At 40.6% G+C, this 27185-nt stretch overlaps 1 protein-coding gene across 13 annotated transcripts in view; it reads right to left on the bottom strand.

The window, feature by feature from the left end:
• Positions 1-27185, bottom strand: part of GRAMD2B (GRAM domain containing 2B) — a 112502-nt gene that overhangs the window by 34536 nt on the left and 50781 nt on the right. For 3 of the 13 annotated variants that reach the window (XM_059175714.1, XM_059175716.1, XM_059175725.1), the window contains exon 2: positions 8055-8295. The exons of 6 other annotated variants lie outside the window; for them this stretch is intronic. In XM_059175714.1, the coding sequence (XP_059031697.1) occupies positions 8055-8275 (221 nt within the window). In that variant the 5' untranslated portion in view covers positions 8276-8295. Of the gene's footprint in view, positions 1-5698; positions 5835-8054; positions 8296-27185 lie in introns of those variants that run through there. 4 more of the 13 variants (XM_059175722.1, XM_059175723.1, XM_059175715.1 and 1 more) reach the window with 2 other exon arrangements.

Genomic DNA, 27185 nt, shown 5'->3' on the forward strand with positions numbered 1-27185 from the left:
CACCCACAATACAAAGCAGTGTTAACACATTCTTAATAATAAAATGTTAAGCAAAAAAGAATTTTTTCCCAAGTCCCTAGCAGAGTACCTTCACAAAACAGTAACAAGCATATAAAATAACAAGAATAATTTTAATGAACACTAGTGTTAAATTTTTGATCTTTGCAAATGTGAGAGGTTAAAAAAATCCATTATACTTTCAATTCTCTATGAGTAAGGTTGAGAGTATTTTCACGTATTTTGAAATTTCCTGTTTTGTGATTTAACGTTTAGACACCTTGCCAATTTTTCTATTGGGCTGTTGACTGAAACATTCAGGAGCAATACTTCTTTTCACAACTATATCACTGATTCTTGCAATATTCTAGAACTGACTTTTTAAATAACTGATATTAAACAATTAGAAGTTAAGTGGATATTAGGGTTGGGCCTAACATTAAAATAAAATGTCGATGACGAATTGACTTTTTGATAGGCTTACTGGCAGGTAGGGGAAAAAAGGCCCAAAACGTAGTATTCTTTGGTTTCAGCAAAACCTTTCATGAAACCTCACAGGCTTCTAGTTCAAGAGGGAGGAATGGAGCACAAATGTTTGCCTCTCCTTTCTGAGGCCCGTTAAAATAAGTATAAAAGAAGTAATTCTCCTGCTTATAATCCTGGAGGGAAACCATCAACAGAAAAGTAATTACCAAATTTCTGGTATATGGAAAGTAGAAAGTAAAGTACAGTATTAACTCATGCAGCCAAGTAAGGAAGCTGTAGTTAGAATATGGGCATCGGGGCGCCTGGGTGGCTCAGTGGGTTAAGCCGCTGCCTTCGGCTTAGGTCTTGATCTCAGGGTCCTGGGATCGGGTCCCGCATCAGGCTCTCTGCTCAGCAGGCAGCCTGCTTCTCTCTCTCTCTCCCTCTCTCTCTGCCTGCCCCTCTGCCTACTTGTGATCTCTGTCAAATAAATAAATAAAATCTTAAAAAAAAAAAAAAAGAAAGAAGTTATAGAATATGGGCATCAGTGGAAGGTAAGAGAACAGTAATCTGGTCTGTCAAAGTCTAATGAGGGGGCTATAAGAGGAAGGCTAAGAAGTTGATGAATATAGTAGATTAAATTAAAGGTGTGTGTAAGAGATCTTTGACTGCCTCCTCTTGATCCTGGCCCCCATCATCAGGCAGGAAGACCATTAGCTATGGAGGTCAAATATCAGAAGGGATGTCAGTGAAAAGACAGAGTGAACTTAGTTGTACAAAGCCAGGGTACCCTGTATGGAGGGTGGAGCCTTACAGTAAACCCTTCTTATCCTCCCATGGGGAATCGGTAGTCCCCAGGCTAGGTGTCAATCCACTACCCATGCCCTTCCAAAGATCCCAGAAGAGCTCACTAGTCCCTCTTTCTGATATATGAAATGACAACAAAGGATTGCCAGACCCTTGAAGAAAACCTGAAGTCTTAATGACAAGATCGAGATAAACCAACAGGAAAGTAAAACCCTTAGGGAACTGACTTCAGAGAACAGAAGAAAACTTAAGGTAAACAAGCGAACAAGAAAAAAAAAACCAAAAAAACCAAAAACCCATAGCCTTCCAATGAATATCTTCAAAGAGAGAAGACAGCACCCAGAAAATGGATCACAGTAGTACAGCAAGGGAAAACCCTCCTGGACTCCTAAATTCTCCCAGAGTCCAAGTCCTCTGGAGCTTACAGGCACTTGGTAACCTGCCCTGTTCACCCCTCCTCAGCTCCTGACTCCTCACTCACTTCCTTCCAACCACAGTCCCAAACTCTGACAGAAAACCTGTGCACTGGCTGTTCCTCAAATGTAGATTGATGTACTCTTTAAAGAGGTAAAAGAGAAAGTAGGATTTAGAAAGAGGGATATGCCTAGGCAACATTAAGAGTAGGCAGACGGAGGCAGGGAGCTAGTCTGCATTGACTCTTATGTTCCACCAAAACAGGAAGTGAAGAGATAAGGTTTAAAAATTAATAAGCAAGAAGAAGCAGGATACAAACAATTTTACAGATAATGAAGTAACCACTGCAACTAAAATCAGGCACAGTTAGAAGAAGCTACTGGGGAGGCACATGGAGAAGAGGGGAGGTGAAATTGAGTTTGTTATAAATTTTAATGCACGTTATTAATTTGTGAACACTTAAAAACAAGTTAATACCTTATAAAGAAGATGTAAAATATAGCACAGATCATAAAAATAGGTGGATTTGCTGTCTTCAAATGGCTGAGTTCCTGTTATCTGCAGAACATACTGCCAGGTGCTGCCCTCTCCAGGACTGTGGCCTCTACTGGGAATTTAAGTTTAGCACCTAATTAACACATAATACAGGTTATAAGGGATGTCTACCATACACACAGTGCCTTGGGAATTAAGAAATCAAGCTGTGAAGAGGAGAATCAGGGAAGATTTGTGGAGGAAACCACTGTGGGCATTTATGAGGGGAGGGCAGTATTTCTTTTCTCATTTAGTTGTCAGAAATACATTGCAGAACAAGAAATCACAAGTGTAAATAATATTTCTATTAGTGCTGTAAATAAAAAAATAGACTTGTTCCTTTGGATGAAGAAAATCAAACCCTTCCATTACTACACTGTAGTCATCTCTGCCACCTCTCTACCTGGAGAGACACTGTATTTGTGCAACCATCATGGGGGTAGGATTGATGTTTGAACTGGGGACATACAAGTTAGGCTTGGCTGAGATACCAAAAGGGCACAGAAATACAAGGAAAGGCAGTAGCAAAAATAGGCAGACAAGGAAGAGTTACATATGCACAAGAAAATGGAGCAGGCTGGTTTTCTCTGGAGTGCAGGCAGCAGAAAGAAGTGGCAATTACGTTGTTGGAAAGTTTGATTCCTAATGAGAGTGGGCTGCTTTTAGTCTTCATTTGGTTGGCAGCAGGGATAAATGAAACATTTTTAAGCAGAAGGAATGAAGCGGCAGGGTGTGAAGTGCCCATCTTTTCCCACACAGCCATTGTGAGGGTCTGAAGAGCTACGGACTCTGGAGGGATTATACTATATCAGTGGCTAAGCACCGGGTGGGGGTAGGGGGCTGAGAGTGAAGGCAAGAAGCAGTAGACCGCACAGGAGAATGAATCCAGAGATAACACCAGAAGAGAGCAATGGAGAGCAACATCCAAGATCACCCCAAGGTTATCTGGAGGATGGAGAAGACAGGATTGCCACCAACAGCCAGAACTCAAGAGGAAACGTTGGGTGGGAGGGATTTTGCAAACATAGTTTCAGAAATAACAGATGTCTATTGTTAGCAATAGACGTCTAACTTACCGTGAGAAAGCTGTATCTAAGAAACCAAAGCAACCCAAAAGAACAACAGCAAAAAGAGTATCTGACTGCAGAGGATTCTGCCAGCTGGAAACTTCTTTCTGCTAAGTCCCAAGCACATGGCCATAGGCTAGAGCGACAGCTTCAGCTGCAGTATCCTAGGCATAGAGGAGTGGCTCACCACGGGCCACCAACTGGGCCCAACACACCTCTTTAAACTGGTCCCACAGAGCTCCCCTCTGCTCGTATTTCAGTGGACAAATATCTGTCCCAGAACCCATTGTGTGAGTCACTCCCACCTTTCTACCTTCTCCTAATTCTGTTTGCCTACAACACTGCTTAGCTTTCAAAGCCTAAGGCGACTCAATTCCAAAAAGCATTTGATCACCAGGATTCTGGTTCCGAAGGAAGAGAAACCCAACTCAAGCTAGTGTATTTTACAAGAAAAGAAAAACAACAACAACAAAAAAACAAACAAACAAAAACCCCGAAAGGGCTTTTGTCCCTGCTTCAAGATGAAGTCACCAGGGCAGAAGAGCTGCAGCTGCAGACCTTTGCCTTCAATCCCTGAACACACAGCAGTCATCTCCAGGGTCCCCCTCCACAAGTCGCCTGAGCCATCAATGCCCAATTCATCCTCCAGAGACACCATCTCCCCTGCGTCAAGCCGCCGCTCCAGAACCAACAATGGCTTTCTATCGAGCATCTGGATTGCGGCGTCTGGATATAAGCCAAGATCTGCCAGAGTTATGCCATGTTCTTCTACTTTTCAACAAGAGCTCTGCGTTCCAGCCATGCTGGTCTTCTCCCCATGACCTCACTTGCATCATGTTCCATCCTCCCTCTGTGCGCTGGCTCCAGCTGGGCTATCCTCTCTGCCCCTTCCCCACTCCCCACAACTACACACTATCCTCCCTGCTGCTTTCCAACTCCCCTTAACTACACACTGTTCCATGCCTGGGGCATGTCTAATTATAGACCTTTGTCACACTGGCCCCCATCTCTTTAGCTACGGTGTCTGGGTATAGGAAATTGTGCAATTAATACTTATTGACCAGACAACTTTGAGTATATTTGCAGTATAGGACAAAAATCAGCATTTAAAAAAAAAAGATTTTATTTATTTATTGACAGAGAGAGAGATCACAAGCAGGCAGGGAGGCAGGCAGAGAGAGGAGGAAGCAGGCTCTCCGCAGATCAGGGAGCCCGATGCGGGGCTCAATCCCAGGACGCTGGGATCATGACCTGAGCTGAAAGCAGAGGCTTTAACCCACTGAGCCACCCAGGCGTCCCCAAAATCAGCATTTTTTTTTTTAAGATTTTATTTATTTGACAGAGAGAGATCACAAGTAGGCAGAGGCAGGCAGAGAGAGAGGAAGGGAAGCAGGCTCCCTGCCAAGCAGAGAGCCTGATGTGGGGCTCGATCCCAGGACCCTGGGACCATGACCCAAGCCGAAAGCAGAGGCTTTAACCCACTGAGCCACTCAGGCGCCCTCCAAATCAGCATTTTTTAAAAGTAATCTCTATACCCAACGTGGGGCTTCAACTCAAGACCCCGAGACCCCAGAGTCACATGCTCTACTGATTGAGCCAGCCAGGTGTCCCCAAAATCAGCATTTTAAAAAGGGCTTTGGCTTACATTTGCTTTCAGCCTACGTTGTAAACTCTTTACCAGGTGTGCCTTACACTTCTATTGGAAAGGGGCCATGTTGAAGGGGCCAGAAGGGAGGAAAAGGCTGTCTTTCCACTTTCCCTTACACTGAATCAGCAATGTGTATAGACTTATTCCTCACACTCATTAGTTAGGTAAGCGAGACTTTGAATCTCTGTGACAACTCAAACAGACTGTCTTCGTTGTTGGAAGAAATGAGGATTGCAAGCAGAATTATAATCAAACTAAGGAACTTCTCAGCAGTGGTACTCTGAGGCCAAGCACAAATGGAAAATAACAAAATAAAATGACAAGAAAATACATCAAGGAGACAGCAGTTGACTTTTCCAATTTCCAGGAAAGGCAAATTGATGACGCTGACAGCGAGTTCCCTTTTGTTACTTACAACCTCGGCATGTAAATAGTGTTTTGTATGTTGCGTTGCTCAGTGCTAACAAAATTTCTAAAAATATGTTTAATATGGCTCCTTTAAACAAGAACATAATTTTCTCACGGGCAAGGGCTTTAAAGAGTTTTTATATTTCTATCTCCACTCCTTTTTTGAAGTTGTTCTCCATGAGCAATTGCTAGATGTCAGAATAAGCCATTTTCATGTATCTAAGATATATTCAAGGACATTTATTAAAGCTTTGGCCCGAAGGATGTGTTTGGGGAAGAAATAAATTTTAAAAGCAGAATGAAACACTTAGAAAAGCAGAAAGGTAGGAATACAAAAGAAAAGGTCATGATGGGATACCTGGGTGGCTCAGTGGGATAAGCCTCTGCTCTGGTCATGATCTCAGGGTCCTGGGATCGAGCCCCACATTGGGCTCTCTGCTCAGTGGGGATCCTGCTTCTGCCTACTTGTGATCTCTCTGTCAAATAAATAAAATCTTAAAAAGAAAAGAAAAGGGCATGAAATCCAGGAAAAAAAAATACTTACAGAAAGTACAGTATTAAGAAATCTATAGCTATTATGGAAAGTACTCAAGTACTATAGCTATTATGGAAAGTATCATAAGTATTAAATAAGATCAGAAAGTACCTCACGTACTTGAGAAATAACTGTAAATTAAAACCTAGAATATGGGGGCGCCTGGGTGGCTCAGTGGGTTGAGCCGCTGCCTTCGGCTCAGGTCATGATCTCAGGGTCCTGGGATCGAGTCCCGCATCGGGCTCTCTGCTCAGCAGAGAGCCTGCTTCCCTCTCTCTCTCTCTGCCTGCTTCTCCGACTACTTGTGATTTCTCTCTGTCAAATAAATAAATAAAATCTTAAAAAAAAAAAAAAAAAACCTAGAATATGGAAAGCAACTGGATCACTGGGAATGTATTTACAGAGCACAATACAGAAAAAGAATATGCCCTAAGATAAAATAGCCATTTGCAATTATAGGCAATTCTGAATGATAAAAGCAAAGCTGTTTTACATAAGTTGGACTTCTAACTGCTCAAATTCATAAATGTGCTTAGTGGCCAGAGCAGGAATGCTAGAATTTAAGGAAAATTAAGAAGTTCTTTCAATGAGCTTAGGGGAGGGCCACAATTTCTAAACACCTCTATACCAGAAGAGATCTGATATCCAAGATAAATAGCCACATGCCCCGTCTTTGAACCTACCACATCCTGAACATGGCAAGGAAGAAGGGAAGAACAAATATTTAAGGACAGTCTCTGCTCTCAACAGATTTACATCTGAAATAAAGGCAATTGGCACACATTAAAAAAACCCAAACGCACTGTTCTAGCAACCTCATTAAAACCTGGATTAAAAATGTTAATGCCTATGTGCGGTTCCATCAAAGAAAAACAATTTGCAACCACATTTTGAAGGAAAAGAGGACCAAGGATAGTACAAAACTGGGAGGATAAAGGTTTCAGGCAGAAGTCATAAAATGTTAGAGTGTGTAAGGAAAGAGAAAGGAACAATTAACATGGATCTTGGGAGTGCCAAAGAGAAGGTGTCTTTAGCAGAAGAGCATGAGAGGCGAATGCAATCAGAAAAAAATCAAGTGGATGAGGCAGAAAGGTGTTGGTAAGCAGAGGACCCTCAAAATTCTGAGAAAGTAACAGAACCCTACCCTAAAATGGGGCACAACTTTTTTTTTTTTTTGAGGTTTTTTTATTTGACAGAGAAAGACAGAGAAAGAGAGGCAGGCAGAGAAAGAGGGGGAAGCAGGCTCTCCGCTGAGCAGAGAGCCGGTGTGGGTGCTTGATCCCAGGACCCTGAGATCATGATTTGAGCCAAAGGCAAAGGCTTAATCCACTGAGCCACCCAAGTGCCCTGAGGCACAACTTTCTTAAAAGGATACCTGTGAAAGGTACCTGGGTAGCTCAGTTAGTTGAACAGCTGACTCTTAATTTTGACTCAGGTCATTATCTCAGGGTCATGAGATGGAGCCCCATGAGACTGGCTCTATGCTCAGTGAGGACCCTGCTTGAGATTCTCTCTCCCTCTCCCTCTGACCCCCCCACTCGCACACACATGCTCTCTAAAATATATAGATAAAAAATATTTTTAAAAATGATATTCCTGAGATAATGACATTCTAACCTCTGATAAATGGGTACTGGATGAGAGGAATGTGAGGGAGTCTGAATTTATAGGTACTCTTCCAACAAAGAGAAGGTAGAGGACCAGGGGGTAAGAGAGAAAGGAAAAAGTAGACCTCTACCACCTCCCCCCAGGCCAAGCAGGACATCCTTTATAAGCAACATGGGCAGAACATGAATTTATGTTAATATAAATACCTCCTGAGGCGCCTAGGTGGCTCAGTGGGTTAAGCCTCTGCCTTCCGCACAGATCATGATCCCAGGGCCCTGGGATCAAGTCCCACATTAGGCTCTCTGCTCAGTGGGGAGCCTGCTTCCCCCTCCCCCTCTGTGTACCTCTCTGCCTACTTGTGATCTCTGTCAATTAAATAAATAAAATCTTAAAAAAACCCCAAATACCTCCTGAATTAAGTTTCATTTCTCTTGTTACCATGCATGAGAGGAACTTTTATTCCCGAGACAGAGGGGATGTATCATGTCATAAATACATGTACTTAACCAGAAGGGAATATTTCACCTATTAATAGCACAGTACCATAAAAAACAAAAAACAAAAAACCCACCCCAATCCAGGGCCACTGGAAGCCAACTTGAAGAGCAATGTTTGTTCTTGTTTTGAGGAGCCCCCACTGTGTCCGTGGAAACCGGCTGTGCTGCTTTGGCCCTCAGCTGCTGGAGGAGGCATTTGCACGGGAAGCACGGCAGGAGGAAAGGGGCTGCCTCGGGCCACCTTGGCTGTCATCTCTGATGATGCAAGGGCTTTCTTCCCTCTTATACCCTTCATTTCCTGGAACTCTTTCTGTTCTATGCAGGTTAAAAACAAAATAAAACAAAACCTAAAAAACATCAAAAGCCTGAGAGCTGAAAGACCCACCTACACGCACACTGCAGCAGAGTTAAAAGTCGCCACAAGGCTCCAAAATAGCACCAGAGAGGGCTCCGGAAACCTGTCTCTCCTTTGTTTCCCCCACTCAAACTCGGCAGTGCTACCTCCTCAGGCTTCTGTCCTCTGATCTCACAGCTCAGAATTGCCTGTGTGTGAGGACAGCTCAGGATGTTCGCCCGGGCTGGCCCATACAGGAATTTCCAGAAGTCGGCTCCAGACTTCCTGCCACATCCCCCCCAGGGACCAAAATGGACACAGGCTCTTTGGATGTCATCAGCGCACGAGAAAATTCTCTTTGCTTAACTGCTTTGTATTACTAAGACTCGACTTCTTTCTAATGAAAATTAATGGGACTCAACCACTAGACAAGAAAGTCACTGTCGCTTTTTGTTCTTTATTTACTTGCAAACTAAAATTTTTAAAAATATTTGAGAGAGAGAGCGAGAGCGCGAGAGGGAGCATGTGAATGAGGGGGAGTGGCATGGGTCAAGGAGAGAAGCAGACTCCACACTGAGCACAGAGCCTGATGCAGGGCTCCACCTGACAACCCTCAGATCCTAACCTGAGCGGAAATCAAGAGCTGGATGCTTAATGGACTACACCACCCAGGCTCTCCTACCACTTTTTTAAAAATGCAATATCCAAATGTTAGAGAAAACAGTTTCCTTTAAAAAGCCATGGTTTAACCAAAAACGCTTCCAAACAAGATATTTAAGCAAAGAACAGTTTATGCTACCCTATGGGAATAAATAATAAAAGAGTACTTTCTTGGTTACTTTGAGTTTTAAGATTCAAAAGTATGAATGTAAGTTCCTCACGAAAGTAAACCCATTAACTGTATCTTATCTGGGTTGTTCTCCCCTGGAATCCATCCCCATGTTTTATATGTATTATTGCCAGAGAATTATTTGACATTTATATCATGACATATGATATAAGTAACGTATCATATGTCATATCATTGTTAATATCATGATCTAATCATGTAGATGATATATAATTATCATATGTATCAACATATGTAATAGAGTAACTCCTCACTGTTGTTGAGAAGAAATGTTTATCCCAGTTTTTTATTTTTTTAAAGATTTTATTTATTTATCAGAGAGAGAGGGGGAGAGAGCGAGCACAGGCAGACAGAATGGCAGGCAGAGGCAGAGGGAGAAGCAGGCTCCCCGCTGAGCAAGGAGCCCGATGTGGGACTCGATCCCAGGATGCTGGGATCATGACCTGAGCCGAAGGCAGTTGCTTAACCAACTGAGCCACCCAGGCGTCCCTTTATCCCAGTTTTTAAAGATAACTAACTTGCACAGATACAAGGATTAGAATTAGTGTAATTTACACATGAAAATTAGTACCTTTTTCAAGAAAACATAAGCAGTAAGCCTAAACAGATTTTTTATTTTTTTTTTTAAACTCAAGCACCTGAGATCTGGACCTGAGCTGAGATCAAGAGTTGGATGCTAAACCCACTAAGCCACCCAGGTGCCCCAGATACATTTTAACAGATCTTACATTCAACATCCTTATTTCCTGTTCTTAATTTCTGTCACCACAAATACGCATTTTCTTTACCTGTGCTGAAAATATACTGCTTGGCCAAACACCTCTTCTCTATCTCCTCCCTCTCCCTTGCCACCCCTTTGTTCTGGATTTTCCGAATAACTTTAAATTTGCACTGCTGTTTGCAAAGAGCATGTACACCCGTATCATGCATGATACCCTACCAGTGTTCATGAAATGTGGACAAGGCGAGTGTGTACCGCAACAATTATCCAAATGTCACAAATAAGGAAGCTAAATAAGAGGGCTGAGGGACTGCCTACACAATACCCTAAGTGCCTAGAACCTCTGTAAACCCGTATGTTGACTGCCTGTTTCCCACCAAACTCATTCAGACACCAAGACCTGTGGAATTCACCTCCTTAATATTCTCCAGTTATGCCCCTGCTTATTTGTTCCCAGTTTTGCTGCCTTCGCCGGGATCCTCAAGGCCTTCTGCCTGGACCACTGTACCTCCCTACCTCATCTGAGCTCTGACAGACACTTCCTCCATCTCACTCCTTCTGACTATATGGAAGATCACTTTACCATGTGATCTTGCAAAAACCCAAATATGATAGGATATCCCCACCCACATCCCATCGAAGTCCTTCTGGAGTGCCTACAGAATGCAGCTGAAGACGAATTAAGGAGGCCCTCTGCAATTTGGAACCTCCCTCTTTGGCTTTTAACCTCCTGTCATGTTGCCCCAGTCCTAAGCTTGGGCTGCCTGAGACATCTTTCCTATCCCCAGCAAGCACTGATTATATTCCAAGATTTAGCTCTGGCTGACCATCATCCTATAGGGAACCTGCCCAGTGCCCAGTGTGCCCTGAGGACTGACTCTCCTTTTCAGATGCTCCCTTCCAGTACCCTATAAGGTATGGCTGCCACGGCAATTATATGCTTTAATGGGAGGTTTGTTTTGAAATTATGAATGCCTACAGTTTGCCTGTCTTTTCCCTCCTCGGATCATAAGACCCTGGAGGGCAGGGTCCAGGGTTTTCTGTATCCCTTGGAGGAAAGGGCTCTATTCATTTAGCTGAAGTATTTCATGCTCCTCAAATCAGCACTAGAGGCCAGGCATTCTGATTTCTAGCCCAGAGCCCTTTCTGGCTACACCAGACAGCATAAATAGCAACAGGAAGGGATGTACTTCACTGGGGATTCCTGGACTTGGGAAGATTGGCATGGGAAAGGCCAGAGAAATTTTCTACTGGAGGGTGAACCCTGTTCTGGCAAACTTGGACCCAACTGGTCAGGGGTGGTTTTAATGAGGCAATGGCCTGCCCTTCCAATTCTTCCAGGCAAAGATCTGACAAAAGGATACAGCAAATACTGTGGGTCAAGAAGGAACCTTTCCATTGAGGAAGCTTTACCGTTTCTTCCCAGAAAACTGTGTGACAGGTAGGAGAGTCAGCCTTATGAAACCAGCACGAGCTCATCATTGCTGATGGGAGGGGCCATCACAGCTTAGTTGGTTTTGTTTGAAGAGTCTAAAGGGCAATGCTTAGATATTGCAGGTTCCAAGAAACCGAAAGAACACAAGATTCCTTTTCTTCATTTTGCATCTCTGAAATGGATAAGGCTCAAGGAAAAGAACCTATTTCCGGATCTCTGGCTTCCTGAGAGCAGCCCAATACGTGGTTTCTGGGAGGGGCATCTTCATAAGGGTTGTTTATCACATTTCAGTTTCTGAATGAGATTATGGCTTTCTTGCGTCCACATCAGGTCCCCATTCCCGCAGCATGTACTACAGAGCTGCACTGCACAGAGCTGCTCTCTTCCTATCATGCTTGATATGAAATTTTTCCTATCATGCTTGATTAGAGATTTTTCCATTTTTAAAAATTTGGGGTAAAGGAGCATAGGGTAGTGTATGCATTTTCTATTTGGCCAGTGAAGGTATGTGGTGTTCATAGAATAGTGACACTGTTTAAAGATCGGTCATAGATCTCATTAGAAAAACTCAGGCTGGTCTAATTTTGGGGATTAATACTTAGTTTACATCACAGCTAACTGAGTAATTAAAAGTTCCCACTTATTTTCATAAATGATTAGAAAGAATTTCCAACTGTTTACTCTGAGTTTTATGATATATACAGTAGACAAAAGAATGATTATTTACTCACGGACAATCTCATTTCATCTACCTCTTCTCCCAAATCCTGTTTATTTTGAAGCAAATCCCTACATTATCATTGCAAAGATAAACACAATACCAATATAAAACCCAAAAGGGTTTAATAATTGTAACTGATTAAGAAAATAAGGGTAACTGATTAAGAAAATAAGGCACCTGGGTGGCTCAGTGGTTAAGCATCTGACTTCAGCTCAGCTCATCATCTTGAGGTCCTGGGGTGGAGCCCTGCATGGGACTCTGCTCAGCAGGAAGTCTGCTTCTCCCTCTCACTATGTCCCTCCCCCAACTTATGCTTTCTCTAGCTCTCACAAATAAATAAATAAATTCTTCCCAAAAAAAAAAAAAAAAGTAAGTGAAATCTATCTATTGTTCAGGGAAGGTATGATCATTACATATTATTATTGAAGTGTATAGCAGGACATGTCCCCCCAAAAGATGCTGCTTCAGTGTGTGGACTAGTTTGAGCTGTAGGTATTTGAAGGAGAGCAAATGCATGCAGCGGCTTTCTCTGACCTCCCCTTCCCTGTCTAAAGACAGATTCTCCAAATGGATTTACCTGGGAGTTCCATCAACCATGAAGGACTGACTCATCACAAAAGAATAGGCTAGAAGTTCACAACACACCACACAGACAAACCGTCAGAAATTGTTATACCTCCTGCCTATACTTCTTCAGTCCCTTCATCTTTCATAAAAATCATTTACTATCCCCCGAGAGGCCTATATCCTTCCTCCCCTCTCCCTATTAAAATGCAATTTAATACTGAGGTCTAAAGCCACCTCTCTGAGTTACTCATTTTTCCCTGGGTATCTCCCACATATACATAAGGCCAACATGTTAATAATGTTCTTCTCTTGTGAATCTGCCTTTCATTGTGGAAGTCCTAGCTAAGGACTCAGAAGCGTAGAGGGAAAATTATTTTCTCCCTCTGCAGTATTTAGGGTTAGAGTGAACTAAATCATCTCTGGGACACATGCTGGATATTCAAAGTATCCAGTATGGGACTTGAAAGAGTTCATGTTCCCTGCATTAATCCACATGGCTGTCACCAGGTTGGCAATAGGAGGTAACCCTTTGGTATCTCCATGGGCTGGGGTCTCTTTTCTTTGGGGCCTAGTTGCTCTAGCTACTTTGGGGAGAAGAAACAGAAATAGCCCCTAATCTCAACACCTGGGCCAAATTAGGTCTTCTTGGGATGAAGGAAAAGAGATTTACAATTACTTGGGTCAACAAGAAGCTGGTTGTCATTGTGAGCACAATGTATCGAAATGGATGAGCCACTGTGACAGTGGGAGGGATATTATTAGTGCCACAAATATATTCTGCCTGCAGCTCATGCTACACTTGCTCTTCTCCACTCCCTCGCCAAACTCTGCCTTTCAAAATCCAAGCGATATTCTTGAGAGAAACCTGCTGCTCCGCAGACACACATGGTGATGTGACAGCACAACTATCCATTTCCTCTAACCCATTAATATTATTTGTCAGTGAGGTCCTGGGCTGTGCTAGTACTTGAGGCTGTCTAGGCTTTCCCTGCAGGGTCAGGTCAGCCCTCCTGAGCACAGGGAAGGGATGGAAGGTAAGCATCTAAAAAGAAAGCAGTATGTGGGTTTGAAATAAAATATGGCATTCTAGGTGCAAAGATCAGCTCTCTCTCAACGGTATTTGGTTCTCAGACTTTGTCCATCAAAAATACATGCCACAAATGACGACTGCCCCCTGATCTTTGCAAGAAGTTCTTGCCAATTCTTAGAACAAAATCCCTAGAATCTTGTCTATGAAAAAGAGCTTTAATGTAACAGTAATTCCTACTCTCTCTTTGAACAGCGTCAAATACTAAATTGTCAGGTTATCTTGAAAGAAGGCAGAGGCAATGTCTTTTCTAAGCTGAAGGCTAGCTTGTTTCAAGAGTAGCTACCTACACAGTATTGTTGGCTAAATTGTAGGAGAAAATGGCAAGCCCATCTTTTGTAGTATACTGGAATCCCCTTTCCACCATCTCTGTTTGCTCCTCCAACCCCCAACCCATTATCCTCCCCTATATTTCTTTGGAATAATCTCTGAAAAGGTAAGCCAGACCTGGGGAGGGGTTACTAGAAGGCATCTCTCTCTTTTACTGTTATGAAGATACCACCACCAATTCATGAATTCACTGTTAGCATCCTCCTGTCACTGCTGAGAGAAGGCTGGTTTTACAGAGGGGGCACAGCAGTAGGTGACCAACTAAAGGGGTGTCTTTGGAGACAGGAGGAGGAAGATGTGGAAGAGAGTGTGAGCAGGCTCTGTAGCCTCAAACTTTTGCCTGGCGTGTCCTGTTTTCTTACTAATTAATGGGAGCCTGGCTTAAGATAGGAACACACAGAATGAATAACTCTTAGCCAAAACTAGGACAGAGAATACAAATAAAGCTGAAGTCCTTTCTTCTCTTCCATGACAGGTCATTTTGGGTAGGCTTGAGCCATGGTTTCTGGTAAAATCTAACTGTGAACTTCATAAATGAGTGGTTGTGAAAGTGGGGCTTAAGCACTTTCTATGTCAGAACCACCTGGGAGATAGTGGATGGGCTGTAAGAATGAATATTCTTGAACCTACTTATTATTTTTTTTTTTTAAAGGGAGGAGTTGGGAGATGGGAAGAGGGAAAGAGAGATCTTCAGCAGGTTCCACACCCAGCATGAAACCTGCATGGAGCTCAATCTCACTACCCTGAGATCATGACTTAGGCTGAAATCAAGAGTTGGATGCCTTAATAACTGAGCCACCCAGGCACCCCTATGTCAAACTCTTTTAAGACTTAAGTCTCTTGCCCACTAAAATCTTGTAAATACTGAAGTGAATGGAAACCAAGCCAAAGATTATTAGGCCAAGCAAGAAGCAAATTGGTTAGTTTTTATTCTTTCTTGCAGTGATCTTACAATGCGGGCTGGTAAAGAGGGGTAAATTTATCAGCACAAACTAGTACTTCTAGAAAAATAATCTTCTTTAATGATAAGTATGTAATGCTACCTTCAGGTATGAAGTTCCTATATTAGTCAAATGCACTATCCAAAATCAAAATACAAACCATGTTTGAATTTTTTTTTTTGGAAATAAAATTACTAGTGATTTCTATTTTTTGCTACGATCTGTGGTGGTCAAGATTATTACCATGAGCTTGTTCTAATTACACATGTTAATCTGTTTAAAATGTCTTTTAAAAAAGAAAGGAAGAAAAGGGACAACATTGGATTTTGGGACACCAGTTATGTTCAATGTCTTAATCCAGAACGGATTTCAAATAAATGTTTAGGGGGAAATTTTAAGCATGAGACTTACAGGAAAATCTCTAATTTTATAATGCATAAATTTGAATACACCTTCAAAAATACATTTTAAATAAGGTTTTGACTGAGTTTGTTTCAAAATTATGAGTGATGCAAATATTCAGTTGAAGGTGGCTGGCGATGACATCAGGAGTTAACAGGTTAGATGTGCTAAAGTTAAATCCTAGGGGTGCCTGAGGGGGGGGGGTCAGTCAGTTGAGCATCTGCCTTTGGCTCAGATCATGATTCCCAGGGTCCTGGGATCAAACCTCTTGTCAGGCTTCCTGCTCAGCAGGGAGTCTGCATCTCCCTCTACCTCTGTCCTCCCTGCTGCTTGTCCTTGCTCTCCCTCTCTCTCTCTAATAAATGAAAAGAATAAAAATAAAGGTGGTTGGTAATGAGATCAGGAGCTAACATTATATGTGTTAAAGTTAAATCCTAGAGCTTGAGAATCCATCACAACAGCCCACAAGTCTACCTTCTATCATTTAGATTTAGCCTGGATATTCTCACAAGCTTATTCTTTCAGAGGAATTTTAGATTCAGTTTATAACACTTCAGAGAGTCACTAAAATTTAAGGAACATAACTATCTATATGACGTCAAGTTTTTCTTCCCTTTCAAAGAAGGTACATCTCTCCATTAATTAAATTGTCTCTGGTGGCTGTATTATTTTTAAGTCTTCTTAAACTTATTTCTGGTTATTTCATATTTCTTGTTGTTTGTACATTTTCCTCCAATTTGTTTTTAAAATTTCTTACTGTTGTTAAGAAAAGTAATTGATTTAAAAATATTTTTTGATGACCAGTTAACCTATTGACTATTCGTTTCTATTTGTGTTCCTTCACTTGAGTTTAAAAAATGAAGTCAATTATCACTTCTCAGTATACAGAAAGTCCAACCTCCTGTGGGTTAATCTTGACAGAGCTGCATTTAATGTTCCTTATTGTCTCCATCTTCCAATATATGGACCACCTCCCTTTGAAACCTGGATCCTTCAATGTCCACATGAATGGCATCTGACCACTTGGTATTAACTCCATTAAATCACTGCTCAGATTACTCCATATAAAAATGGCTCTCTCTTGCTGTCTGCCTGTAATCTTCTATCATCCCAATTCCTGCCCCTCATCACTCCCACTACAGACAGAGATAACAGTCTTTGATATTCCATGTTCTCTTGGGCTGAGCAATGCCTTTTGGACTTATTTCCTGAAGCGGCTCAGACCACTTCTATGACAGATTCACCCCTAGGTATGGCAGTCCTTCTGCCAGCATCAACACCACAAGATCAGCTCCACATCAGCCTTTTTACTTTCTCAATCCTAGATGGCGAGCACTGCTGAAGGTGGAAAATTAGCCCTTACTGTGGACTGAGGCTGCTGTCATGGGCCCATCAGCAGTCCTTGGCCATCTTCCCCTGCTATTCCCTCAGCCTGCCTTCTAAACACTCTCCATGCTACCAAGCCCCTTAGCTACACACAATCCATCCCTGTGGATCAAAGAGGCCACATCACAACTTAGCTAGAGAAACAGAAAACTGAAGTATTCATAGGAGTGCAACAACATGTGTTCCCCGATCTACAATGGCATGTATCTGATTCTACTGCATCTGCGTGTCCCCCAAGTTTCAGAAGACAAGGTCTTTCTCCTACTGACATCCAAACCCATTTTCCCACCCCTCTGGGCTTGTGGTATATCTTCATCTTTCCCCTCTCTGCTGACTTTCTGGGAGTTTATATACAACCTCACAAAGTTCTCTCATTTAAAAACCAAAACTGTGAGCTGAGTCCAAGATGGTGGAGAGAAGACTTCAGTTTTGTCTATTCCCAGGAATCCAGATAGATAGCTATCAAATCTTTCTGAACACCTGCAAACTCAATTGGAGATCTAAGGAAGGAATAGATGCATTTCTACAAATAGAAAAGCAACCACTTTCTGCAAGAATGACAAAACAGAAAAACTCACCTCAAAAAAGAGAACAAGAGGACTACTGACTGCCAGGGACATAATCAGTATGGAGATAAGATGTTGGAATGAGAGTTCAGAATAATTAATATAAAGACACTAGCTGGGCTTGAAAAAGCATAGAAGACACTAGAGAATCACTTTCTGGAGAAATAAAAGAACTAAAATCTATTAAAGTTTAAATAAAAAAGGTTATTACTAAGAGGCAATTAAAAATGGAAGTGCGATTAGTGATATAGAAGAGCAAACGATGAAGAATAAAGCAGCTAAGAAAAAGAGATAAACAACTATTGTATCACAAGGGGAAAATTAGAGAGATAAGTGATAACATAAAGTGAATATTAGAATAACTGGGATCCCAGAAGAAGAGGAAGGAGAATGAAAGAGAAAGAGAAAGAGAAAGAGAAAGAGAAAGAGAAAAAGAGAGGCAGAAAGTATATTGGAACAAATTATAGTGGAGAACTTCCCCACTCTGGGGAAGGAAATGGACATTCAAGCCCAGGAGGCACAGAGAACCCCTCTCAGAATCAATAAAAATATCTGACATATAATAGTGAAGCTTGCAAATCTCAGAGACAAACAGAAAATTCTGAAAGCAGCTCAGGACAAGTGGTCTGTAACCTCCAAAGGCAGAAACATTAGACTGGCAATAGACCTATCCACAGAGACCTGGCAGGCCAGAAAGGACTGGCATGATATATTCAGGGTGCTAAATGAGAAAAATATGCAGGCAAGAAATCTTTATCCAGCAAGGCTGTCATTCAAAATAGACGGAGAGATAAACAGAAACTGAAAGAATTTGTGATCACTAAACCAGCCCTGCAAGAAATATTAAGCATGATGAGACAGCCCAAAAGTAACATGACCAGAAAGGAACAGAGACGATAATCAAAAAGTGACTTTACATGTAATACAATGGCACTAACTTAGTATCTTTCAATCATTACTCTGAATGTAAATGAACTAAATGCCCCAATCAAAAGACGCAGGGTATCAGATGGCATAAAAAAGCAAGATCTATCAATATGCTGTCTGCAAGACTCATTTTAGACTAAAGACACCACCAGATTGAAAGTGAAGGGGTAGAAAACCATTTTTTAAGCTAATGGACATCAAAAGAAGAGGGGGTAGCAATCCTTCTATTAGACAAATTAGATTTTAAAAGAAAGACTGTAATAAAAGATGAGGAAGGACACTGTATCAGAATTAAAGGTCCATCCAACAAGATCTAACAATTTTAAATATTTATGCCCTTAACATGGGAGCAGCCAATTATATAAACCAATTAATAATAAAATTAAAGTAAAACACTGATAATAATACAATAATAGCAGAGGACTTTAACACCTCACTCAGGGAAATGGACAGATCATCTAAGCAGAAGAACAAGAAAGCAAGGGCTGTGAACAATCACTGCACCAGATGGACATCACAGATATATTCAGAGCATTACAACCCAAAGCAACAGAAGACACATTCTTATACAGTGCACATGGAACATTCTCCCAAATAGTTCACATACTGGGTCACAAATCAGTTCTCAACTGGTATCAAAAGACTGGGATCATTCCTTGCTTATTTTCAGAACACAATGCCTTAAAATTGGAACTTAATCACAGGAGAAAAGTCAGAAAGAACTCAAATAGTTAGAGGTTAAAGAACATCCTACTAAAGAATGAATAAGTCAACCAGGAAATTAAAAGGAGAATTAAAAAAAAAAATCATGGAAACAAATGAAAATAAAACACAACTGTTCAAAACCTTTGGGATGCAGCAAAGGCAGTCCTAAGAGGGAAATACATTACAATACAAGCCTTTCTCAAGAAACAAAAAAGTGTCAAATACACAACCTAACTTTATACCTAAAGGAGCTGGAGAAAGAACAGTAAATAGAGCCTAAACCCAAGAGAAGAGAATTAATAAAGATTAGAGTAGAAATCAATGAAACAGATACTAAAAGAACAGTCGAACAGATCAACAAAAATAGGAGCTGGTTCCTTGAAAGAATTAATATTATTATTATTCAAAAAGAAAAAGAAAATATGTTAAAAAATATATATTCAAAAAAGAGAAAGGACCCACATAAATAAAATCATGAATGAAAGAGGAGAGATCAAAACCAATACTGAAGAAATACAATCCTAAGAACATATTATGAGCAACTATATGGCAACAAATTAGGCCATCCAGAAGAAATTGATGCATTCCTAGAGATGTATAAGCTACCAAAACTGAACCAGGAAGAAATAGAAAACCTGAACAGACCCATAACCAGCAACAAAACTGAAGCAGTCATCAAAAATCTCCCAACAAGTAAGTGTCCAGGGCTGAATGGCTTCTCAGGGGAATTCTACCAAATATTTAAAAAAGAATTAATACCTATTCTTCTGAAGTTGTTTCAAAACATAGAAATGGAAGGAAAACTTCCAAGCTCATTCTATGAGGCCAGCATTACCTTGATCCCCAAACCAGAAAAGACCCCACCAAAAAGAATTACAAACCAATATTCCTGATGAACCTGGATGCCAAAATCCTCACCAAGATACTAGCTAATAGGATCCAACAGTATATTAAAAGGATTATTCACAAGGACCAAGTGGGATTTATTCCTGGGCTGCAAGGATGGTTTAGTACCTGTTAATCAATCAATGTGATACACTACATTAATAAAAGAAAGGACAAGAACCACATGAGTCTCTCAATAGATGCAGAAAAAGCATTTGACAAAGTAGGGCATCCTTTCTTGATTTAAACTTTTCATAGTGTAGGGATAGTGGGAACATAACTCAATACCACAAAAGCTATATACCAAAGACCCACAGCAAATACCATTCCCAATGGGGAAAAACTGAGAGCCTTTCCCCTAAGGTTAGGAACACAACAGGATGCCCACTATCACCACTGTTGTTTAACATAGCACTAGAAGTCCTAGCCTCAGCAATCAGGTAACAAAAATAAATAAAAGGTATCCAAATTGGCAAAGAAGAAGTCAAACTCTCATTCTCTGCAGATGACATGATACTCCACCTCAAAATTGCTAGAACTCATAGTGGAATTCAGCATGGCAGGATACAAAATCAATGCAGAGAAATCAGTTGCATTTCTATACACTTAACAGTAAGACAGAAGAAAGAGAAAATAATGAGTCAATCCCATTTACAATTGCACCCAAAACCATTAAAATACCTAGGAATAAATCTAAGCAAAGAGGCAAAGATCTGCACTCAGAAAACTTAGAATACTCAAGAAAGAAATTGAGGAAGACACAAAGAAATGGAAAAATGTCCCATGCTCATGGATTAGAAGAACAAACGTTGTTTAAATGTTTATGCTACCTAGAGCAATCTATACTTTCAATGTGATCCCTGTCAAAATACCATCAACTTTTTTCAGAGCTGGAACAAATAATCCTAAAATTTACATGGAATCAGAAGAGACCCCAAAATGCCAAAGGAATGTTGAAAAAAAAAACCAAAGCTGGTGGCATCCCAATTCTGGACTCAAGCTCTATTACAAACTATAATTATCAAGACAGTATGGTACTGGCACAAAAACAGACACATAGATCAATGGAACAGAACAGGGAACCCAGAAATGGACTTCAACTCCATGGCCAGCTAATATTCGACAAAGCAGAAAAGACCATCCAATGGAAAAAGGACAGTCTCTTCAACAAACGATGTTGGGAAAACTGGACAGCCACATGCAGAAGAATGAAACTGGACCATTTCCTTATACCATATACAAAAATAAATTCAAAATGGATGAAAGACCTAAAAGTGAGACAGAAATCCATCAAAATTCTGAAGGAGAACATAGGAAGCAACCTCTGTGACCTTGGCCTTAGCAACTTCTAGTTAAACATATCTCCAATGGCAAGAGAAACAAAGGCAAAAATAAATTATTGGGACTTCGTCAAGATCAAAAGCTTCTGCACAGCAAAGGAAACAGTCGATAAAACCAAAAGACAACAGACAGAATAGGAGAAGATATTCACAAATGACGTATCAGATAAAGGGCTAGTATCCAAAATCTATAAAGAACTTCTCAAACTCAACACCCAAAGAACAAATAATCCAGTGAACACACGGGCAGAGGACATGAACAGACGTTTCTCCAAAGAAGTCCTACAAATGGCCAACAGATGTGTGAAAAAAACTCTCAACATCACTTAGCATCAGGGAAATACAAATCAAAACCATAATGAGACACCACCTCACACCGGTCAGAATGGCTAAAAAAGTCCAGAAACAACAGATGTTGGTGAAGATGTACAGAAAGGGGAACCCTCCTAAATTGTTGGTGGGAATGCAATCTGGTGAAGCCACTCTGGAAAACAGTATGGAGGTTCCTCAAAAAGTTCAAAATAGAGCTACCCTATGACCCAGCAATGGCACTACTGGTATTTACCCCAAAGATACAAATGTGATCAAAGGGGTACCTGCACCCCAATGTTTATAGCAGCAATGTCCACCAAAGCCAAACTATGGAAAGAGACCAGATGTCTATCAACACATGAATGGATAAAGAAGATGTGGTATAAATATACAACGGAATACTACTTAGGTACCAAAAAAAGAAATAATGTTGTTTACAACAAAGTGGATGGAACTAGAAGGTATTATACTATGTGAAATAAGTCACTCAGAGAAAGTCAATTATCCTATGATCTCATTCATATATAGAATTTAAGAAATGAAACAGAGGATCATAGGGGAAAGGAGGGGAAGAAAAAAAAAACCCAGAGGATATCAGAGAGAGAGAGATAAACTATAAGGGACTCTTAACCATAGAAAACAAACTGAGGGTTGCTGGAGGGGAGGATAGTGGGGAAAAGGGGTAACTGGGTGATAGATATTCAGGAGGGTACGTGATATAATGAACACTGCGTATTATATAAGACTGAGGAATCACTGAACTCTACCTCTAAAACTAATACTACACTATATGTTAATTAATTGGATTTAAATTTTTTTTAAAAAAGGCCCTATCACCCATGATGAAGCTGAGATAAAGAAAGGCTCGTGTCTGAGCCGATCACATTAACCCCTCAGTTCCCAATTACAGGCCCTGCTTCTGAATCTGCCATGATTTTTTAACATTCAGTTTTGGTTGAGCTTTAGTCATGAACAGCTATGGGGATAAAAGCTCAGTTTTCATCATGTCACTGTTCCAGGATGGTCATTATCTTTCTAATTTTTTCCAAATAAAGTCTTTGTGTGCAGGAACCCCTCCCCCACAAACCTTGCACTGTATATGAACTAGAATTTAAATTAAAACAAAACAAAACCATTTTCCTCTGACCTCACTTCCTCTAGTTACCTTCCTCCCCTTCCTTCATTTCTCAGTGGAGTCTCTTGAAACTACCGCCTACCCATGCTGTGTCTGCTTCTTTATTTCCCATTAATTCACTAGAGTCTGGCCTCCATTTTCCATGCTACACTAAAATTTCCCTAGCAGAGTTCCCTGTTGATCTCTGTATTGCTAAATGTCAAGGGCTCTTCAGGAGTTCTTCTGATGCTATTGGTAGCTCCTGCTCATGCTATGCCTTGGGATTCTTCTTCCCTTGATCATTTTTTCATGATTCTATTCTATGCATTTAATATTATTATTGCTTTGTTTTCTGCTGTGCCATTTATTTTTACTTCACCTTTGTGGCCTCTTCTTTTGTCCTTCATTCTAACATAAAATCATTCCTGGGTTCTCTCTTTGGGACTCTACTCTTTTCTCCATTTGGACAATTTCAACCATTCTCATGATTGACTTTATCTACTCAGTCCCCACCCTGGGGCACTTTCTCTTCTGCTATTCTTTTAAAAATAATTTGTACAGATTCTTGTTTATCACAATAGATTGAAATTCATATTTAATGTCATATTAAGATATTGCTCAAATTGTAGTGAGATCTGTTCTAGAGGGCAGGGTCCATGTCTAATGCAACTTAATATCCTTATAACATAGTACTGTGAACCTTAATAAAGGAAACCTCATGGAAAATGGAGTCAGGAGGCTGGAACATAAGGAGCTCAAGTTGTACCACTAGTTGCCCCATTTTGCAGACTCAACAGAAAGAGACAGACCTTGCATTCTCCAAAGGAAAAAAAAACCCATTTTACTACCATGGCAGGAGGTAGGAAGATTTTCTCCATGCCTGGCAACAGCCCAGCCAATGAGAGACTGTTGCCAATCAGCCAAAGAGTTTACACCAATGGCCTTTTGTTTATAACAGTCCCTCCCAACTCCCCTATTTTCTCTGTAAAGGAGCATTCCTTTCCTTTGTTCTGTGGACTTGCCTGGCATTTGCTAGCATTTACTTGTCCCAGATTGCAATTCCTCTGCTGTTCCTGATTAAACCCATTCTGATGGTAAAATAATTGGTTATTTTATTTTAAGGGGGACAGTACAGTACCTAACAATAGTAAGTTCTCAGAATAGTAAGTTCTCAGAATATGTACCTTACACTACTGGTGTAAATAAAGGTAATTTTAAAAATATAAAATTTTTTTAAAATGCTGAAGTAATTATTAAGTTGAAGTAGTAAACGAGTACCACTGGCTTCATCTCTGAGGAAAAAGGCTTTTTAACCTTAAATTTTCATCTGTATTCCAGTATAATGGTATATTATTTTCAGACCTGAACTACAGCTGAGAAGCTTGCAGTTCTACTGGTAAGAAGTTTGGTCTGCCTGCATGTTATGGGTTTGACATTAAGCTACGTGATCGGACATTTCTACTATGACTGGTCCAGCAGGCATTGTGACCCTGTCAGCTGCATGCAAAGGGCAAAACAGGCATGTCTGAATGCAACATGAATGTTGATAAGCATCTACAAATTTGTGAGAGGACAGTCTAGGTATGTACAAATGGCAATCCTGCCTTAGCCAGGTGTAAGTTTACCTAGGGAAAGGAAGGAAAAAGATAAAAGAGGATAAAACCAAGTAAGAATGCAAGGATTCTATTCATACTCAAAAAACTCTCCTTAGTTATTCCAGTCTGATAGAATTGTTTACACAGAGGCTAGAGCAGAGTGCAGAGAAGTAGGACAGTTTCTTCAAAGACTCTTCCTTTTCAGGTTGGAAGCAACCTAACAAATCAAGTCATTCAGCCCTCCTTCTTTACAGAGGAGGAAAGTGAAAACCAGAGTGAATGACTTCCCTAAAGTTCCAAAGATTCAGTAGCAGAGCCAAAGCCAGAAATGAAGAAAGAGAACAAAGCCAGGAAGAGCATTCTAAATGGGGGCTCCAGGTCTGCCCAGACTCTGTTCTTTTTAGTTCTCCTGGCCACGACCATTTGAGCCACAGAAAATCTTTACATATGTGTCAAAAACATGATTCTGAACTCTCAAGCAACCTATCTTTGTTCTTCCTTCTGCCTGGAATAATTTTCCCCCTCAAGCTGAGGCCAGATTCTTTACTGCCCTTCAACCACACTTCAACATCACTTCTTACTTCACCTCACCTCAAAGAAAACAAATTGCCTACATGTCTGTTCCCATTAGCAGTAGACAACTACTGTGAAATTTCTGTCACATGGTATTAGTTATATGTGTGCATATAACTGTTGAATTCCAGTGGATTACAGAAGAGCAAAGACAAAGTACATACAGGTTACCAAACACTACACTACACAGCATTAAAATCAAATATCAGGTGAAACTGCTATGCTAATAAATCCATTTGGACCAAAAACTGAGAAGGAGAAAATATGTTTATCTTTAAGAAGGCTCTAGAATTGGGGCACCTGGGTGGCTCAGTTGTTAAGCAACTGTCTTTGGCTCAGAGTCCTGGGATCCAGCCCTGCATCGCGCCCCCTGCTCAGAGGGAAGCATGCTTCTCTCCCTCTCCCGCTCTCCTGGCCTATATTCCTTCTCTTGATGTATCTCTCTCTGTGTCAAATAAATAAATAAAATCTTAAAACAAAAAAGAAGGGTCTGGGACTTAACAGGTAGTAGTAGATCAATCATCTCTCAGATATTAACAAATAGGGGACACTTAGACAAAAGTGGAAAGCTTCACACTGAAAACTGATGGCCATCCTGTGGAAAAGTCAGGAGTGATGCCTGGCATATATGAGAAAAGTCCATCTGGTATAAACCTCTGCTATGGAGAGAGGGCCTGAAAAATTGTAAATAGCATACCAATTCCCTTAGTCTATAATGACAGACAAGATAATATAAGAAGATTGTGACATGTGAACTTCACTTACTTTAAACTAAACTGAGGACAAGTTTTTCACAAATTGTTTCCCCTAATACATAGAGAATACACTTCGATGAAAAGACATCACATGCTACATTTGCATACTCAAGTATTTTTTAATGCTTATGATATGTCTAACACCTACCTGGGTATATTGTAAACACTAAAAAATGATTTTAGGACAGAAGAAAAACTGTAATATCTTCCTGTTCTCATAATGAGGTTACAAAATAATAATCAGAATTTGGACATATAGAAACTAGGTTGTAAATATCACAAACTTGGTCTTACTATTCTATAGTCACAACTTGATTTTGGATCAAAAAGGATCCTATCCAAAAGTGTTTTAAAGGTATTTAATTTATTTTTGTCCACCTTATTCACCACATTTGGCTTCAGGTTGTTTCCAGAAATTGAATTCATTCTCAAAGGACAAGGATTTGCCAACCTTATGACTATTCAAAGAATGGGCTCCAGGCTTTGGAAGTAACTCTGTAAGAAGAGTTTCAAAAGGTTTTGTGCAATTGCAGCATTTTTGGAAAAGTTCTTGGGTTCCTTTGGTGACTACTTTTAAAGAGACAACATTCACATGTTTTTATAACAAAACAATCACATTACTTTGTAGAAACACTCTGTGCTTATGCAAGGAAGAACCCAACCACAGTTTTTAAAAACCAGAATCTATGAATGACTGTTGCACAAATTACAGTAGAAAGCTGAAACTGCAATGATCAAGTTCCCGGTGGTCAGGTCTGAGCAGAAGGAGCCAGACAGGGATGCCTGTGTCTGACAATACACAGACAAAGTCCCAGTGCCCCAGAGTTTGCTGAAGATGCTCCCCCTATCTACCCGGTCCTTGGCATAACATTAGAGATGCTTTCAATGTTAGAAGTGTTGAATGGAAAGGAATCTTGGATTTATAGTTGAGAAAACAGACTGATCAAAGTCAAGAGGTCTACTCAAGGATCAGAGACACTTCATGGAGGTATTCTGCCTTCTGTGTCTTTACCCTTCCTAAATCTACTGAGGTTGTTTGAGTAAGGAACCATCTAAGGGGGCTGGTTCAGATTAGACTGCTGGGGCATTTGAATTTTGGCTTCAACACTTCAGAAGCTGCTATGATCTTGGGCAAGTTGCTAAGTCTCTGTGAGGCATAAAATGCAGTGAGAACCATACCTACCTCATATGTAAAAGCACTCTGGTGTCTACCACATAACAATGATATCACACCTCACCTAAGCTTTAATATATTTTCAGAAGCTACCTTGTCTCTCCTTTGAAAAAAAATTTAATCTCAAAATATTCCTTTCCTCTGCTCTTATTTTCCTTAGGGGCAAAGGCCATATGTTCTTCATCATGGTGACTGCCATGACATGCAACATGGTACCCAACATACAGAACTACCTAGTCAATGTCAGTTGAGAATAGGAGCAAATCTCTCAGTTACTATCAGCCTTTCTCCTACGCCACTGATTATTCTCTCATTTCAGGTATTGATGAAAATTCTGATGTTTTGATTTTAGTATCTGATTTCCACAAAGGTGCTGTGATTCTTTGTAAAATTTTTAGAAAAGATTCTGATCAAGTCAAGAACAAGTGTAAGAAATCTACTAACTTCATGTGTACTTTATATACTATATACTTTATTCTAAGAGG

This window comes from Mustela lutreola, chromosome 5, assembly GCF_030435805.1.
Source record: "Mustela lutreola isolate mMusLut2 chromosome 5, mMusLut2.pri, whole genome shotgun sequence".
NCBI lineage: Eukaryota > Metazoa > Chordata > Mammalia > Carnivora > Mustelidae > Mustela > Mustela lutreola.